The sequence below is a fragment of the Ips typographus genome, linkage group LG4 (genome assembly GCF_016097725.1).
Source record: "Ips typographus isolate SLU linkage group LG4, UJ_Ityp_2.0, whole genome shotgun sequence".
Classification (NCBI taxonomy): Eukaryota; Metazoa; Arthropoda; class Insecta; order Coleoptera; family Curculionidae; genus Ips; species Ips typographus.
Window position 1 is genome coordinate 7,662,110 of NC_138425.1, and position 20,581 is coordinate 7,682,690.

At 34.3% G+C, this 20,581-nt stretch overlaps 1 protein-coding gene across 2 annotated transcripts in view; it reads left to right on the forward strand.

The window, feature by feature from the left end:
* Positions 1-1,091: 1,091 nt before the first annotated feature.
* tio (zinc finger domain-containing protein tiptop) overlaps positions 1,092-20,581 on the forward strand; it is a 102,984-nt gene continuing 83,494 nt past the window's right edge. For both annotated transcript variants that reach the window (XM_081978963.1, XM_081978965.1), the window contains exon 1: positions 1,092-2,004. In XM_081978963.1, the coding sequence (XP_081835089.1) occupies positions 1,965-2,004 (40 nt within the window). In that variant the 5' untranslated portion in view covers positions 1,092-1,964. The remainder of the gene's footprint in view (positions 2,005-20,581) is intronic.

Genomic DNA, 20,581 nt, shown 5'->3' on the forward strand with positions numbered 1-20,581 from the left:
AAGTACATTTTTTTTGTAACATGTAATACATCATTTTAATGCAAAAAATGTGCTCCTTTTAACTAGATAAAAAAACAAAATGGCGTCCTTAAGAAAAAAAGAAGTTGATGATGGTATCTCGAGACCGAAACGTCAGATCTGAAAACGAAATACACAGAAAGATAGTCCTTAAAAAGTTGCTCTAACAATGTTTAAGCCAAATTTTAAAAAAATTTTATAATTAGCGAAAATACAGCATACATTTTTGAAAATGGTCGTTTTTGGTTTTTCGAAAATAATTCAAAAAGGAAGCAAAAATTAAATATTTTTAAAACGGTGTTGGATTGCCTATTAAATTCTCTAAAACTTTCCCCATTTAACCTTTGCAGTAGCTCTTACGGGAAGCGAGATCCCTGTATAGAGAATCGAATCTTGGACATACTGTATATGACGTGGACGACTTTCAGCAGTTTTATTGGCTATGGCTGTCTGATGGTTGACAGCATCTTCCGATCAGCTGATTTATTACCTCCAAATCAAGTCACGAGTGAAGTCTCTAGAATGCAATGTTGCCAAATAACTTGACACGACAACTTTTTTATTTCACTGGACAAAAAGTAATTTGATGTCAATTTGACATAATGGTTTTAGTCTAATGATTGTTAGAAACTTTTTTGTCAAGATTAATTTGAATCGGTAAAAGTTTACAAACTGGCAACACAAAAGCGGGCCTAGAAAAAGCTGATGATAGAAGTGGCTCCTTGCACCTAATTGGTTGAAAACCGTCTACGTCATACCTAGCGGGCGTTTTAAATGTTACTATGAAATTTGAATCTTTTTCTTTAATTCTTGTTATGTTAGACTTAGTATTTTGAAAAATAATAAAATACGTATTTCATATTTTTTTGCGTCCTAATCATTATGAAATTTAAAAAAATACTTGGGATGAGCCCATTGGGTTGTTTGATTGCCCATGGTGATGACTCTTGAAGTGTACTAGAACTATCTCTAACTTACAATTCATTGTTTTTAAATAATTTTTTGTTAATTGACTTAGTCATAGCGATTAAAAAAAGAGACTTAGTATAAATTGAGTGCTAAATTCCCTATAAGTAATATAAACGTCCAGAATATTTATTTCAATAATTAAGCATTAACACGTGCCGCCAGGTTATCATCCTTATACAGCTACATCATAAAATTTTACCACCAACTGATAGTGTTTTTGCGAATCATGTTAAAACGCAAACAAATTTCCAACAGGTTCAAATTTGCGTGCTAACCGACACCGTTCAGGCATGGAAAGCCAGACTAACGGATTCCATGTGTGAGTAATGTAAGCGACCTTGCATATACGAAACATCCAAAGTCCGGCAACACTGGCGCCTCATCATCGCGAATCTTTTCGCGACGCCACCGGCGCTTCGCGCTTTACACACGTTTCGAAACCTGACGAAACGGCGCGCCGTTGTCGTTCCTCGGTCGGCGACAGTGAGTGGAAGGGGCAACATCGCGCTCAACGCTGTCACTCATTTAGTCCGCGAAGGCGCTGCACGTGAGAAGGTTGCTCGCCGTCACTCGTTTCTGAACCTCATCTGTTTTGTCCTTTTTTGACTCGTCCGCGGCGAGTGACAGTCGCTACGCTTTGATTGGTTGATTGACAGTCGTCAATACCGATCGGACACGATCTCCAACGATGTATACGATTATGTGATGTGTGTTTGTTTACTTTTCCAAGATTGTTTCTTGTTTACTTATTGTTGTAAATAAGAAGTATATGCCATACCATTATAACTCGCACTCACTTTACAACCTGTTGACTTATGGTCGGCATATCCGTGTCATAATAACGCCGGCCGGTGTTGACTCGTGCTAGATTTGAACTGACAATCATGTATTAATATTTTTGTTCGGAAGTTTAAGGATAAACAGTCAAAATTTTGCGTCACTTGAGGAGGCTGGAGGCGGCCGCCCCATCCACCAAGATGCCCAGGCGAAAGCAGGACTGTCCGAAGAGAATGAAATGTAAGTGAAAAATTCGAAAACAATTCCGCACCACTCGCAATTGAAAACTGAAATCGGGATTCAGAAAGCCAAACTTGCCAACCCGTTAAACGCAAACAAAAATGTTAAAAGAGTGGAACGGCAGCCGGTTTACCAAACGAATTTTCAAAGGAATTTACTCCCGGTTTATTCGGTGTTCGCGCGCTTGTCACCCTCGCAACTCGTCGTGTAAACACCGCTTTTTTGAAACATTCCATTCAATTTGCGGCTATTTGTTGCACGCACGCTTTTTGTTCTATTTTATCTACTTCAGAAGGATTATAGATTTTTTATTCAACCAAATTTTGTATGACAAAAAATTCAAGTTTTTTGATTTCAGGTGGTGCGGATTAATATGTATTAAACTATTCACAAACACTAATTAAATAAAAGAAACACTAGAAGAAATGCTCCTTGACTAACTCTGTCATACAGATTGTTATTACATATTTTTAATATCAATTTTTAGTTAATTAATAAGTAATGTACCTAAATATGTAATAAATGTTAAACAAACTATTTGTTGAATATAGGTAAAAAAATCGAAGAGTGATAATAATTGTTTCTGTTAAATAATAATGTGTTTTCTATGACTGTTAATAATATGCTTATTATTCAATACTTTTGAAGAGATAATAACACCCATCACCTATCCGTGGGTAATGAGTCATTACTCACGGGTTGTACAATCTCATGTGAGTGAGTGATGTGTCATCTCAATTTACTTTGATTTTTGCAATAGCCGTCAAATTGTCTAGTTCCCTTGCTGGTACCTCACGATTACTCACTCAACCTTTACCTTTGTGAGCTAGCATAACATGCTCATTGAGTAATATACTATTACTTGAGGTATATTTTATAGGTAGTATATTTTATAGTTACTACAAATATAAATTTAATGACTTTGTTTATTTGCATAATATGAGTTAAAAAAAATCTTCTTAAATTATGTTTTATTTTTAGGTACTTTTACGTTATATTGTAATGGATATAGGTACCACGTCAATGTGAAACTTCAAAGGGCTAAAAACGTTTTTGTATACATCTCCCAAAGATCCCATAAATATACAGACAACTTTTGAGGAGCACTAAAGGACGTCACATTTACTTTCCTATAAACAAATTTGCCAACAAAAACCTCGTTTCTGAGAGACTATAAGATATTGAAATTTCAGAAAAATTGTCAACATAAACGTCAAATAGAATTCGTAGAAATGTAAATGTCATTGTCATTTTGGATCGAGTTTCAGATAGATCAATTTTTTTCGAAAAAAAAAAGAGTTGGAACAAAAATTGTTCTATTTTTACCAGCATCATTTTCTGGAAAACCTAAAATAGAAAAACAAATTTTGGCACTTCAAAAGTCACTATTATACCCAATCAAACAAAACCAACCTGCATATCTCTGCATATCAATTTGCACAAATTTTAAATATTTTACAAAGGAAATTTCAGTTTTTAAGAAGAATTAAAATTAATTATAATTAAAAACGATGAGAAACGAGAATCATAAACAATAATAAGAAAACAAAAATCTTTCTTGGTGTGAAGTTGATTAATTCTATTCCTCACCGTTTTTAAAAATTACTGGAACTTGGCTCCCTTCTGTCATCAGACATTAAATTCTCCTATAGCGAAAAATGAATGGACTGTGATACAGAACTGCTATGTTAAGGAAAGATTATGATACTGAACTTAATCTCATATGGTCCAGAAATACTATGTTGGGTACCTAGAAAACAGAACCAGAACAAGACAAGTGACCCAACGCTATTAAAAGACAGCAAAAATTGCAGCTAATAAGGATGGTTGTTGTGGATAGAAGAAGAAGAGAAATAATCTAGATTGAGCCAATGAATATCAAGTCAAGTAGTTTATTCTTTGTCAAGTGGGTACTTGCAAAATCAAGTAGTTTCAAATCTTTATTTTATCATATTATTTATGTATAATATGATAAAATAAAGTTATTGATCGTTATTGATCTTTAATAAATAATATTTTTAAAAAATCTTCATAAGTCTCAGAGAGAATTATGATAGTCAAGCATGTAATTGCGTAAATCACAGTACTGTTTGTTTTTGTGATTGGTAAAGAAAAAGCAGCAAACTTAAAACTGCTGCAAGACACTTGTGATTTTAGTTGATTTAACACACAAATACAAAAATATTAGAGACAAGTGTGTATAGGACAAAAATGCTTATTTTGTCGTCCTCTCTATCAATCCAGAAAAATTTTCAATGTATTTATAGGATACCTTATAGTATACATACAGGATACAGGTACACAAAATTCTAAAAAAATAGCACATCAAACAAAAATCAATGTTAAAAAAATAGGTACAACTAATGAAATGAAAATGAATAAATGAAATGAATAATTATAAACAATTAGTTAGAAACTCGGTTAGAAGGGACTTGGTGATGTTTTCAGTGTGGTGGTGCTGTTGATAAAAATTTTGCGTTTTGCATATCAAACAAAAGACAAATTCAGACAAATTTGAATAATGCTGTAGTTCTTGAATATCAATAAAAGTCTACTAGTAATTGAAATAATTATTGTTAGATTCACTTGTGGAGAGTTCCATAGAGACCATTCCAGTAATACCTACTCTAAAATGCACAACGATGCTTTTGTATTTTTCGGTATCTACAATAAATGAATTACTTAATTCAGTTTTCTATTAAGTTTTATTGATAATTTTATACAAGGCAAAAAAGAGTGAAGAGTTACAAAACAAAATTCAGGACACATTTGATGGACATTGATGGTCTTTAATTGAAATAGTAACATTTTTAGACGGTTAAAAAAAATTACAAAATCACATCATGTCATGAAATCACATCCTTTAAAAATATCAATGGAAATAGCTGATTTGATACATTTTGACACCAGATTAGAGTAATTTCAAACTACAACTTTTAGACAAATTCAATAGTCTGATGGTCTGTTTGATGTCCGGCTATTTATGTGGAAAAAGGATGAACATTCTTTACAGTTTACTATTTTAATTCGGAGAATTATTGTGGTTATTAATATGAATTCATCAATTAGTTATTCAGTTACGAAAATAAAGCTGATGACACATAAACATCATTGTGAACATTGTTATCTTCATTTTTATGCCCTAATACTGAAAAGTGTGAGATAAGCTGCTCAAATAAATGTGTGTAGATGAATTAATCAAATGTATTGCATGCAGAAATACAAATCTGAATTCCTTGTTGATCGTTCACTTGTAATATGGAGCTCTTTGTTTGAAATATTGTTTTATGCAATATAAATCTGCATAACATATGCTTTTGTACCCAGTTTTGTCTCAAACAAGGCAACTAAACAAGATTTCACTATTGTAAGTTGAAACGACTGAGACCGTTTCCACCTACAACACCCGCTGGCAGTTTAGTCATGATTTAAACCGAATTACAGTATCTTTCTACCCTGTTCCTGATATAGACCGCTCAATTCTCTCCAAAAAGCCGTAAAGTTGACCTATTTATGACGGACTTAGGACGTTTCGCCCCCGAGAGCTTGTCGCTCGTTCGTCCATCGGATATCCAGCGTGGGACGTTTCGAAATTTATAATGCGGCTTCAGTCTTACATTGACAGGCCGTTGTTCTCGTTAAATCCCGCCCGATAATATTGAGGAAAATCGGGATAAGAAAAGTCGTAAATTGGAATAATCACGTCATCGTCATCAACTCGAGCGTGGCGGTTTAATTACTGAAAAGTCACTCGAATGAAATATAGTTTTGGGATCAATATCACCTGTAATTAAGCCACATCTATCACAACATTCCAGCTCGATGTGAATGTTCTTCGGTAATGTGCGTGCGTATTCAACATGGCGGCGGTCGATCGCAGATAAGACGTTGCATCGCGGGCATTTTTCAATCGGAAACCCGTTCGGATGCCGTCCTTTTGCATATCGTTATACGAGTGAGAGTCCGCATCAAGGAAGAATAGAATTGGATAAAGAAAGATGATGCAAATTGATGCCCTTCCAATGGAATTTTATATTTTTAGAATGTTCCAAAGGGAAGGTACTCCATTCTCGCCATCAGTGTAAATAGTTGTTTAAGTGAAAGCAATGTTGACCATCAGTAAAAGTTGACCGTTTAATTACACATACAATTAGTTCACACTTAATTTATCAAATTTTACATTCACATAGACCCATAAGATTGGCAATGGGATTGTAAACCACATTTTTTTTTGCGCCAATTAGAACTACGTAGAAGTATATTTGACACCTATCTTTCTTTTTTTAAAACGCAACATTTTACTGCGAAAAAAATGTCAGTGAAAACCATACTTGGTACACCATATATCTGTTACGTAGAAAGGGACATATGCCCTATCTCTCTTCTGTTTATAGTGAGTTGAGTGAGACAGAATGGATGGACGTCAGCAATAGTAAGAGCTGCTCCAATAAGAGAGTTGTACGAGAGAGACCAAAACTTGTAGAATGAGTAATTCACGTCCTGACTTTAGACTTTCACGTACGTTATAAAATTGAAATGGCTCTTACTACATCAGAAGGGACCGTGTTCTCTTTAACTATCTTTTTAAGCGTTCTTTACTAGCGATGTAATATTGAAACGTAAGACGTAGAAAAAGCAGTAGAAAGCCTTAAATTTGACTAGGGTTTACGACCCACAGGTATGGACATTTTAAAATTATCAAGAGAAACTCAATGATAATGAGAAAAAAAATGAACTACTGAACGTAAAATTAGATTTAGCATTAGTTTAGATATTAGTAGTTTTACTCTCTTTCACTGCTTCTATAGTATGGAAATTGCAATTCAATGAGAAGGAAAAAGCATCCTCGACAAAGATAAAAACAGTCTGCCCAGCGGCAACCTCACTTGACACTTGGTCACATGACTATTTTATCAGAACCTCTGCTGAATGTCTTGTGACCAACTCTCAAACTTCGTCACATCCTCTTTAGTAGACTGACACAGGTCTCTTACAATTTTGTTCCATCATTGACTTCCTTGATCAAATATCTACTTTAGGAGATTTTTTATTGCAAAGAAACCTGACTTTCCTCATAGTTAAAAATAAAAATATAAATATAGTCTTTAACAGTCATAACTCATAGCAACTATGAATCCAATAAAATTACTACTGAAAAAATCACTTTATGGAAAGTACGTTCGTGAAGTGTGAAAACTGGCAACCACTCCATAAGCCATTATTCAAAACGTGATAATTTCTCTAGTAAATTTAACTGATGTAATGGGATGCATTTCAAACATGACGAATTCCATTTCCAACTGCATATTTAACACTTTTAGCACTCTTTAGGCTGTTTATGAGGTCTATGAAAACAGCGCCAGTTAATAAATGTTGAACGAAATTGCTTCCCTCGTCATCCTAGCAAATACTTCAATATTTCTGCTAAATCTGAATATTCATGCACACTTCTCGGTTTTTCACCCGTGTCTTCGCTGATGGGAAATTGTGGTAGTTATTCGTAATGAAAACAATGTTTTCAGTTGATCTTTAAATGACGCGACTTTCACTTGAATGTTAAATACAGTCTGAAAGCCATTAAGTCATGTATAGACAGTTGAAAATAACTTGGCGATGAAGAGGCCATCCGGCACTGTCTGCAAGACCGTAAAACATTTTATTATACAATAAAGGTTCGGTTTGATCCTGTAAATGACAGGTTACAAGCCAATTTACGGACATAGCTTAGCCATTTAGTATTTTTCGTCGTGATGTTTTAAAAATTGGCCGTTGCTTGATGAAATTTTGATGATCATAGTAATCATTTGCAACTACGTTATTATATGGTTTAATTTCGTTCGATCAGATAACGCCGGGGCTTTAGGTAAATTGCATTTTTAATGTTGGTTTAGTTAGAGGAAGTTTTTGGATGTGCTGGTAAAGCTGCTTCAACAAATAGTGCAACAATGGACATCAATGCAGACTAATTAGCTCTGAAGAATCTAAGAACAGAAAAAAGTAACATCAAACAAGGTTATTAGCACATTAAATGTAATTAATTACCCGACAGCCATTAGTTTGGTATCTTCCATGCGGGCCTTTCGTAATTATTATGAATTAATATAGAATAATTTAACATAGGTACTGGGGAGAATACAAATCATCTGTCACAAAAATCGTTAATTTAGTTGATAAACAAAATTGTAAATCACTACTGATTGACGCTATTTAGCATTCGTCCTACCTGATTCCGGACCGTTGATATATTATTACGAAAAATGAAAATAAAATCGATGTTCATGGATCGGCAGCAGAGATGCGAAACAGGATGTCTCGTAAAGATGAACCGACGTACATAATTTAAATTACAATTTACATATTTCTTTAATTAATAGCGTAACACTTTTTAGTTCCCTGCCGTGTATAAATAATAAAAATTGTTTGTTAATAGCTTGTAATGATTATACCAATGAGAATGTTATTACTCGCTTAATTAAATTTATATCAGCGTAAAATCTTGCTGGACCTACTGAATTGTGTCAAATTAATATCGAATAAATATAAATAAGGAATATTTCTGTACAAAGTTGATATCTCTTTTGTTGCAAGTAGCAATTCACAAAGCGTAGAAGCGTTAATATGTATTATTGTAATTTTAAGTAGGTAACCAAGTCTGACTAAAGCAATTAATTAAAAACCGTATAATGCACCTATTAATTTAGTTGTCTTATAGTGGTTATTTAAGTATTAAGTCAAAATGGGTTTACTCGAGGGCTTACCTTCAAGAACAGCTAGATAATTTACCTAACTATCTATATTGTTGATGAATTAGAGACACAAAAAAAGTTTATTTAGTAATTATTTTACTAAAGTTTTGCATAACAAACACATTAAGACATAATATTGTCGAACGTGCATGAATATCCTCATTTGTCTGAACAGTATTAATTTTAAAAGGAGAAAGTTGACAAGTAAAACTAACAAAAGTGAATGAGGTAATTAAAAATGAGTCACAAGTGCATAAGCTAACATATCATGTTAAATCATTGAGCGTGTTTACTTCAATAACCAATTAGTGAGTGATTATTTGGTTGCGTTATTAAGTGGGAATTTCGAAAAAATGTTGCATAACTTAATGGAGGGATGAACATTTTGACGATCTGTAATTTTATAAGAATTACATTTTATCACTAAGTAGTAAGTACTCTGTACTGTTGCATAACAATTTTTCCGTATTGAAGGAATACCTTTTGATCAATCAGACAAGAGAAAAAAGGGGCACACCTTAAACAGAACAAAGAATGCCGCATCGAGTCCCCCATTCCCCCCGTTCGGCGAACTGCATTTTCTCCCAGGTCAGTCAGTAGCGTCGCCTGACGCTTCCCTTCCCCCCTCGTCTCCCCTTTTTCTCCCAGTTTCTGAGCTGTCCGTCTCCCGTCAGCCCGTCAGCCGTCGATCGATCAGTCTGTGGCTCAAAGCGATGCACGTTCAGGTCAAAAGACGTCTGCCCGGGCACCGGCGACAATACCCGCTACCCCCCTTTATCCCTCACCCCCCTCGGTCGAGGGGGGCACTCCCCCTTGCCTGCCTGTCACAGCACTGAGACGTCGACGTTTCAATCTGGAGACGGACAGGGACACTCCGAGTGCAACTGCAGCGGGATTCTGGAGTGGCATTGATTTCATATTCGTTATTCGTCCTACTTTTTCTTCTTCCACGTTGGGGTGGAGGGAGTAAAACAGAGAGGGGGTCTGGATTAAAAGGAGAAAGGGGGTTTGTTCAGCATTTTTCAGTTGGAAGTGGAGTAATTGGAATCATGCACAAAGGATTAAGTACATGACAACCATAGTTTTTAAATAAACTGCTCATCACGCCTAACTGCAATTAAAAAAATGTTTGTGGCATATTTTTAAAACCTTGCCATTTTCAATCAATCAAACGAAAAATGGATCTTGATGAGGTTTGCACCGTAACTTCATTGACTTTTTACTGACGTGAAAAATTTTGCCTTTAATGTATAGGTAGAACTGTTCCGGTTAGCGCGATAACAGTTTACTTAGTATAGATCACTGTTATTTACCTAGTTAAATCACAACATTATATACTATATTGGTCTTACATTGAATTTTCTTGGACAATTCTTATACAAGCAGTTTGTACTTTTGATTTTGTAGACAAAAAATATGTCAAAAATGTCTTTATGGTTCAAATTGGCTTGAAAGAAGCGATTTGTTCTAATGGGATTTATTAGCATTGAGAGTAAGGGAAAACTAAATACGTGCTTAAAGACATCGAATTGTTGGGCATTTGTATTTTGTAACATCTCAAAAACCAATGCTACTAAAGAGCTTTAGCAAGTATCTTAGTCTTGAAATGAAAGAGAGAGAGAGAAAAAATAAGATGTGATTGGTCCTAAACTGATGGAAGGAAAACTTACCTTATGTAGTGTCCTACAAAAGTGTCGGTGGTTTTGAATTCAGGACAAATTATTGTACTTTTTCAGACTTTTACAAAACTTGTCAGTTTGGAGCAATAAAACTTGATTGGCCTCTGAACTATTTTTGGTTGTTCAATAATTTTTCTTGGCGGCATGTATTAAATTTCTGTAGTTATGTTAATAGTGTTTATGTGAGAAATGGGAAATGACTGTTATGTGTTGACTGGGATATTTATAAAAATTACTGTTACTGAATAATTGTCAGAGATGTATAGATATAGATCTAGAGATATAGCTTTAAATCAAACTTAAGAAAAACTCTGCTCATTATACAATGTTGTGCTTTTATCCATTACATTATATTACTACGTGTGTAGACAGAGAGAGGTACGGGTTTACTTTGTTACATTTTTATCGTCAGTTTTCATGTATTGTTACTTACATCCAAATTTTTGTTTTATGGGGTGACTTTTTTTAGGTTTTTATAGATGGTTGTCTAAGTTTTTGCACGTAATAGTAATTCAATTGATGGTATATTTTTTATATTGCTCTTCGACAAAAACTCGTCTTTTTGCAGTTTAAATAGCCATGTAGTGCATTGCATCATGAACTTGCATTTCGCGTAACCTTGAGTTACAACAGATTACACATCCCTACATAGACAGATCGATATCGTGGTGCGTAAACTCGACGCCGTGACTCGACGTAAAATCGTCTAACCATTCATTCAGCCCATTCATGCTTCTGCTGACGATGAGGTAGCAAGTATAAGGGTCTCCTAATAGTCCTAATTGTCTCCTTAATGCCGCTATTATATAATAAGAGATCTATTTGTGCAATTATACTCTACAATCTGGCGGTTTAATTAGTCAAGCAAAACGTATCGAAAAACGATCCAATAAATAACGAAATTACGTCTAGAGGACGTATCAAATTCCCCCCGGAGATATTAGCCGTCCAATATCTAATATCGCCGTCTCTCGGTCCGAGAAGAGAAAAAAAGAGAATATTTCCAGTTTGATTTTCAATAATAATGGCTAAAAACAGAGACTGTCGCCACTGAGCCGTCAAAACGTCCTGCGGGCTTGCAGGAAGGGAATCAAGAAAACTAATTAAAACATCAAAGGTTTCCGGAGAACGACAACGTCGACGAACGTGAACCGTAACTGACGGTCCGATTGAAACGTCCCTTGTCTATCTGGGATTGAAAAAGGGTTTGGGGATGAAGAGCAGCAAAGGCAGACGCCGGATAGGGTTGGTTTTAGGTTAGTGATATTGAACTTGTTTACTTTTAAATTTCAAATCATATCTGGTCAGACAAACCAGTGATTTATCAATTTTCTTTTTGTGTTTTCATATTTTTGATCTTACATAAGTGAAACAAATTTTACTTCCAAAACTTGTAAAAGAGCATAGTGATTAAAGAGGGATAACTGTAAAGGTTACTTGCTTAAAGGTTAACAATGTTCAATATAATACGCAATTTGTATTTGCGATTTAACTAATACGGGCATAATACGTGGAATACACCAATAAAGCAACATTTTACGAGGCTTGGCACCTAACAAAAGCGTAAAATTACTCAAGACACAAAGCCGAGTTAATTAATCCTCTCTGAATCGGAGACAGTCCTTCTGATCCATAAACAAACAGCCTTAAGTAGCATTTTTAATAAGACACAAATCACGTCGACGGGGAATAGCCAGCCGTTCATAGTAGGCCAGTTGCATCAAAAACATTCCTTCTTGAAGCAGGATCTCCATAATTTCTTGGGGCAGAGCATTATAGCGGCTAAATTATTGGCCTCTCGAATGTATACATCACTGACAATACACACACTCAGCATGCAAGCAATGGCGGATCAAGTTCATAAAATGCCTGAGTTGTGACCGAGCCGAGGTCTTGTCTTAATAAATTTGGCTTTTTTACTGTATTAATTTTCCTTAATATTTGGCCTTTTGATTGCTGAAATGTCTCGCAAACCTTTTTATTCGCGATTCACATGACATGACTTATACAGACGGTTTGGATTAATTTTTTAATGGTAATAGGATCTGCCCATCCGAATTCTTTAGCACTGGCTACACTTTGGTCATTTGCATCTTTGCAGATAACGTTGAAAAGTTGGATTCCACGCTGACTATTCCTGATTCTTGTTAATATTTAGTATTGATTAACAGTTAATTTATGTCGTTATGACATCATAGTCTTGAGAATTAAAAATATGTAATAAACTACTATTTTTACTTCGAGTTGTCCTGTTCTTGCGTAAAAGTCTAGTTGTTAGTGTACATGTTATTAATATTTACAGTGCTATTAGTCAATATAACAGAACATGTCGAAGTGGATGTTAATTACGAATGCAAGACCTATTTATGATAATTACCACTTTTTATGCTTCTTTTCGTAATCGTAGTAACAAATCATTACACCTACTGGTGCCAGTAGTTTGTACTATGTTTTTTTTCTTGTTACCCACAAAAGGACTTTTGTTAAATGCTCTGCTAGATACTTAATTACAGTTTTTTAATGTTGGCTACTAATGCGAATAACTTGGTTGTTTATTTGTCTTAAAAACAGATATTTATATAAATTAAACTTTATGGGTTCAGTTTAATGGAAGCCCGAACGTTTAAAGTCAACGTTGACAAGCATCTTCAGATAGACGTTTAAATGGAAGCTATAACACATTGTTGACCTTAAATAAAAACTCTCAGTTAATATTAACTAACTTAGGCAAAGAAAGTGAAATTACCAACCACATCACACAAGTAGAATCTTGTTGTTTCACAATTATTAGTATAACAAATTAAAATAACAAAGAAGAATTAATTGAATACTTTCAATTGATCTGGTCGTGTTTCTGTGGCTAGTATAGTAAAATAGCAAATAGCACTTATTCGAATGTAAAAAGTTGGGCCACCACTGCTACGAAAGAATTGCAATTAGTTGCATTCAATACATACAATTCAGCACGTAGTACCTATTCAACATTCAGATATTAATGCAAATATATTCATTCATTATCATCACAATCTGTCTACAACACATGTCTGGGGCCAATTTACTGCCGTTCTAAGGGACTTGGAAACGTCAGCAAATCATTCACAGGATGACGGACAAGCGGACTTACTCAGACCCATTAAATCAGTCACACCTGCGACAAAGACTTATCGCCAATGGTAATTAGGGTATTACGGATGGATTATTGTTGGGACATGTGTATTGTGGTGGCCTGATTGTTGTCGATTCAATTAATCGAACAACTACATCCCTCTTGAGTAATTTAATCTTTTGCTGTTGCTTGTTCGTATACGTCTCTAATAGTGATGATGAATAGATATTGCGAGTGGAATTTTGCAGTTTCATCTAGTTCTATTGATGAAGTTGGTTATAGATTAAATTTACATAAAGCTGTGGGGTCACAATCAAAGCGTTCGCTATCTACGCCCAAACAGGGACATTTTAAAATTCTCTCTATTTATCGGGCGCCCAAAATACTTCGCAATTAATTCGTTTCAATCGTTAAATTTAAACAAAATCCCGACACAACCGGGTTTTATTTATTATATAAAATATGTCCAATACCTGATTCGAAACCTGAAAACATTAATTCACTCCGTTCGGACGTTTCATCATACTGTACGGTGATTAATCTGCTGATGAAACAGAATTTATTTGATTGTTTTTCGTTATTTATTGCAAAATTTAAAAGGAAAAACAGTTTTATGGCCGGAGTGACTCGATTAATATGCAAAAATCCCCGGTCCAAAAAAAGGTTAATGGTGAAACGCTTTTTTTATGATACTGATTTCTATTAAGTTATTTTAGTTTCAAATGGTACGTATCTACCAAACCGTACTCATAAATATTGAATTGCCCAACACATATGGCAAATTACTCACGTTTGAAATTTGTGTTTTATTTGATTATTAATTTGTTACTTCGATTCTACACAACATAAATGCAACCTAACCAAAAGACGTACCTACATCTATAGAAGTATGCCAAAACAAGCGTATTTTGCGCGCCTCAGCAACGACTGTATTTACTTAGGCCAGACTCATTTAGTGCCATACCTCCTCGGTTAACAGCTTTTATCTAAGATCAGGTCTTTTTACGCTGGTTTAAGTTATACATACCGGTTTCTGAAGGCATTCCCACTTATGGGCTTTTAACCAGATTTATTTGAATTCTTCAAGAAATTAAATAGCTGCGCCGATATGCTCCGCTCGATGTGGAAGGTCGTTTATGTTTTGAAGAAGTCGATCCGATGCTTCAAACTCTTTAGATTCACTTTTTGTGGTTTGTTGTTCTTATGAGATTTGAATTTATCACTCAAAATTTAGCATGAAATAATAGTAATCTTAAACCACTCTAAAGGTGTTAAGATGAGTTAACAATTAAGTTGTTCAAAGTTAATGCAGTTTTAAGGTAAACAAATATATTGTTTTACCAAGTGTATGTTTCATATTATTTATTTTACTTCTGTTGAAGTTGAATGTACTGTTGATTTTAAGACTCAGGCAGAAGCATATACAGGGTAAGGGACAAAATTTCACTACGTGTTCTTTAGGTAAATTCGAGTCGAAAATGTTCTATGAACATGGGTCCGCAAATGCTTCCTTAGCAAGATATGATTTTTTTAAGTTTAATAGTGTTATTGTGTTGAAAACTACAATAACCTCACAAAAATATTTTATTTTCAACCAGGTATGTAATAACGTTATTTGTTATGTGTAAACCAGGTGGAAAGATGAAAATTACCTGCTTTTACTTTCCACCCGGGTGGAAAGTACTCACTTTCCACCCGGGTGAATGTCAATATGCGTTTTGTCATATCTGGGCTTACTTTTTGTAGTGAAGAGACTGTACCGCCAACTCTGCAACAGCTCGTAGCTCAGATGATGATGGGTAACATCTGCGTCTTCAGAAATCTCCATGTTAAAAGCACTTTTAGAAACGTTTCAGCTCAAAATATTAAAGACGGAATAGCACAATAATGACGTTGTCAAGATTGTAAACAAATCACCAGTCGTTTATTATGGTTGAAGTCATAACTACCCGTGCTACCTTATTGTTAGAGACTATTAGCAATCAATGTTTCAACTGAATGATTTATTAAAAGTTCGATGAGATTTTGATAAATGGTTGAAAATAAAATAGTATACAAACCACGGTAGAAAGTTTAATTTCTGTCTCGAGATAAAGTTCACCTCGACTTTATCTCGGCGGACTACCTAATCTCTCGACAGAAATAAAACACTTTCCACCTGATTATGTAATATACTATTTTTTACAAAAAAAAAAATATTACTTGGAAAATAACTGTTTATAGTAATTGTTCAAAGTGTCCATTTTCCCATTGTAAACATAGTCTAGCCCTTTTAATGATGTAAATGATAGCCATAGTAGTTTTCGGCACAATATCAAATGTGTTATTATTTATTATAAGAATTGACATGTTTGTCTACCAAATTGGATGGACTATAAGGTTGAAATTGCCATTACGTCAATTTGTTCGCGTTTTTTTTCGCTAATATATAAATAGTTAACTCGGCAGAAAGGACACTATAGTGCAGACCATGGTTTAAGAACATCATTTTGTTTGTTAAAATTTGCATTATTTCATACAAAGTCATATGAATCTCAGTTTAATTTTGTTATAGTCTTCCAAAACAGAAAATAAGTCTAAGAAAGTCAATTATGAATACCTGTTAAACTTAAAACAAGTTAGTAATTTGTATAAATTATAAATGACTAATAATTATTACACCAACCTGCAATAATACAAATACAATACAAATATGTTAGGTATATAATTTTGCTTCTGGTAAATAACACCTCATGTTTTTAGTGAGCAAGTGTCATCAAAACTGCAATTTTGTTTAATCGATTTATTTGATAATAATTAAAATCTCCAACTGAAGTATTTTAATGAAAGGTCGCATTTCTGGGCGAACAATGTTTCTGATAAAATTGCATGAAATATTAGTCTTCTTGTAAATCCTTAGCTTTGCATGTAATGTGATATGAGTATGTCTGGAAACTGTCTTAATTTCTTCTTATCTTCTGACAATTTTCTCGCAGAAAAAATAAACCAAATTTTTATTTGGAGAATACTCACCTGGAAGAATGATAGGAGATTCACCGTATTTGTCTTTAATTTATCGGTTATAAATTATCATTTGGAAACTTTCCCGATACTGTAACCTTGGAGATGCTGTTGCAAATGTAAAATGTAATGAAATAACTATAAAGCGCATCTGTTACTCTGTGTTTCTCTTTGATCGTTTAGAAATAGAAAACTGAGTTAGAATAATTGAGAGGACAAATAGCTGAAATCATTGATTACTCTTTGCCCCTATACGTCTGGGGTAATAAAATTAAATGAAATAATAGTGCCATTACGTAATGTACTGAAATATCACGTTATGGGAGGGTAATTTATTACTTTTGGACTGTGCACACAATCGGATTATAATTATTATTCGTTCAGTTCTTTGTGTCTATGGTGCGAATTGCCGTTGTAATGGGGAATCAATAATCGGCTGTTCATTTCCAATAAAGTTCGGTTGCGAGTGACAGTGGCGTAGAGGCCTTATCTGCATAATACATGCGCTCGGTACGAAGGTGCGCTCAATTAAATCCGAGCACAACCCGCAAAAGGAGCAAAACGGCAACAAATCGCCACGAAAACTGAACATATCGTCGCGTCGTATCGGACCCGATAAGTCAGTCAAGTCCCAGCTTAACAAATAGCCTTCGTTAGCGTCTTTTTAACTTTTTAAGTAAAAGATCGGAATTCCTCATTAGCGGTTCGCCTAAAATCAACTGCCCGTTGGTCGTGATCGACCCGATAACTTTTACCAAGTACTACCTAGGCTTTCGAGTATTCTGCTCGATGGGACTTTTGGGTTATCTCTTGCTTTTGTTAAATTTACGTCCTTCGCCGTTTTTTCAATTTTGCATTTTTCCCGCCACTGTTTGCGTTAATAAACCGGCGACAATAACAAGTACATATTTCAGTCAAGTTTATGCTAGGCAGGAAGGACCCGGCCCGACAAGCACAGCTAAAATTATGTGACGAGTGATTGACGGCTTTGATGCATGCAAAGCATGATTCATTTCGGCGATACGACACGACGTCATCGGACATTTACCATTTGGTCTGATGCATGGTTCTAGCAGTCATGAATATTTTGCAGGAATTGGCGTCGATAATGCACGCAGTTTATGTGATGTACTATTGACGTTTTTATAGCCTCCGGCTTATGAATATCCCACGTCAATGGCTTTAGTTTGTCCGGACTTATTAACGCTAACACGTTACCAAAATAATTGTTTTCGGAGAATTTCTGAAAAAATATACTGAAAGAGATGCGAAAGTTCAAGTAAATAATGTTCAACTGCATGAATTTATTTTTTATCGATGTTTAAAGTTTTATACAAACATGCAGGGTGTTTGTTTTCAGTCTAAATAAAGTTTTGATAACCCAGAAAATATTCATCATTCTTCCAGAGGCTCTTGGTAAGAAAAATTTAGTTGCCCATTCCAAATGGAGAGTAAGACAGAATTAAATTGAAGATAACAATAAGAAACAAAATAAGAACATCAAAAACCGTGTCAGAATTTCTACTGCAGGTGGGTTTATCCTTTACAGATAACCGTTTTACAGAGTATTGGCGTCTTAAAAAAATACATTGATATGGGTCCAACAAAACTAGTATTATTAAGTTGCAATCTAAGATTTAAAATCTAATTTATTAATTTGACACGTTTTAATTAGGAAAAATTAGTATATAATAATTGTAAATGCAATGCAAGACATTCGTATATTGAAGTTTTGTCAGTAAATAACAGAACAAAAGTAAATATGTAACCAAAAACGATTTACTGGAAAAATTTAGGTTTTCCAATAAAATACTTTGTTTATAACAGTTATCAGCTTTGGAAACGTTATTCATTGTGAATGAGTTTAACAAATTTAAATAACATTGTGTAAGCATTTAATCCCTTTCAGACATGCCAGAATGGTTTTGTTTTATTCATAAACTTGTGGGTTGTCAAGTGTTTTATTCGTTAATTTACCTTTAATTGCCATTACAGCAAAACTAATCAATTACTGCACGTAATTAACATAAAAACAATTATAAAAGATGAATGTTTAAATGATGGGGCAATTCAAGAGTTAGACGTGCCCGACCAATAAATATGTTCAACTTCATGACAAGGTAATATTTATTGGAACGTAACACACAAGAAATAATGGGAATATTTTAAAAACGGCGAAATATACCCCGCTTATTAACGAGATTTATGTTGGCTTCATGGTTATGGAATATACCATCTTAAAAGGTTTTATATAACAAAGAAAAATGCGTGGTTTAATAAACCACATATTGCTGCTTGATGATTGATTATTGAGGTCATATTTACTTTAGATATCGTTTGGGTGTAATTACATGAAGTCAATATGCTAAAATCACTGGCTAAACTTCTTATTATACTAAAGTTTTTAATTTTCTCTAAGACCTAAACCTGCCGGTAACCATATATCAACACTACTTGGTGTAATTTATATGTTTTGTAGAATTGCACTGAAGAATTATGACACTGGAAAACGGATAATGGCAAATGAGATACTCACAAACAACTTTGGATGGCAGTTTCGAGATAACTTACAGTACACACCTCTGAGATAAATGATTGATCATTCTATGAATTATTATCCGCGGAAAAGGTCAAAGTTGGCAGGAAAACGAATACGTGCGGTTGTGACCTGATCTTATGTAATGGGTGGATAGAGGGTATGGTCTGGGTGAAAAATGTTCGTTGGACGGTCGTAAATTACCTAGCCGTATTAGTACTTGATCTATACAAAACCGAAACATCAAGAATTAACAACGATGATTAGTCATGCATATCACTGATATCTATCAGATTCAGATATCTGCCAAGGAATTGTTACGGTACTGTTCCACTTTCATCATGTAAGTGTATAAAGTACCATACCTATTGTTGTCGAAGCTGCTTTTTTCACAACAAAAGGTATTGATAGGTCCCTCGTTGGTTAAATGTCAATCTTGATATTGGTTTCTTTTATTCCTTGTTAATATGAATTACAATAATTGTACTAGTCACACGATTACATTGCGTGATGCTTGAAATTTTTTAGATGCCATTTTATTTCCTTTCGCAGACAAATATAACTTTCCCAATTTCTTTCGGACAACTTGACCGTCAATCGTAATTTCATAAAGTCATTAGCCTAATTTAAAAGATTTAATCTGGTTTACGACTGTTCTTCACATGCCTAAGACAACTTGTCCTCTATTTGTAAAGAGCATTGATATTAAATTACTTATGGCACGAAATAACCGCGATAATAAAATTTCAAGTCCCAGACCTACTTAGTAACATTTAACGCTACTTAGAGCTTTTATTCATCACGAGAATGACATCATGAAAGCTTCTGGTCCGGAGTTGTTTTAAATGAATCATTTTTATGTGCTCTTTGGTGACAAGCTACTAAAAGCATTCTGTCACAAACATAATAAGGATTTATAGGTTATACATATTGTTTATAGTTGATGAAACTAGACATTGTGATATAAATACATTTATTTGAGTACTTATTATTTAATTACGAGGTTGCAAATGTTTCAGCTCATACAAACTTATGTAAGCCAGTAATTATGTTAACGAAAATAATGACTCATATAATGATAATTAAAAACACCTATAGCAAATTCAATGGCCGCTCAATTAAAAGTAGAAACAACATTTTTTACAATCACGATTAACATTCCTTCGGTCATAAATTATGTTTGTTTAGTTCACGATAAAATATAATTGTCTAGGTAACTGATTTATGAATAATAGGAACGGTTCGAGATTATTCCGCACTGAATTTATTGATATTGGTAGCGTCAATCATTCGCACGGTGCAAGAATAGAGAAAAACATTTTATTGGATTTCGCGTGACGATCGGGATAATTGGAACAGCATCGGAGATGCATCTAGGTTCAAATCGGTGTACGGGTAAATAATGCTAACCTACTTGGAATACGGTTGATTCCGTGGTTAATTCTGCATCTAATATTTAAGTGGGTTTAAGGATGTTATAGGAAACACATTACCAAAGACCACATTATTT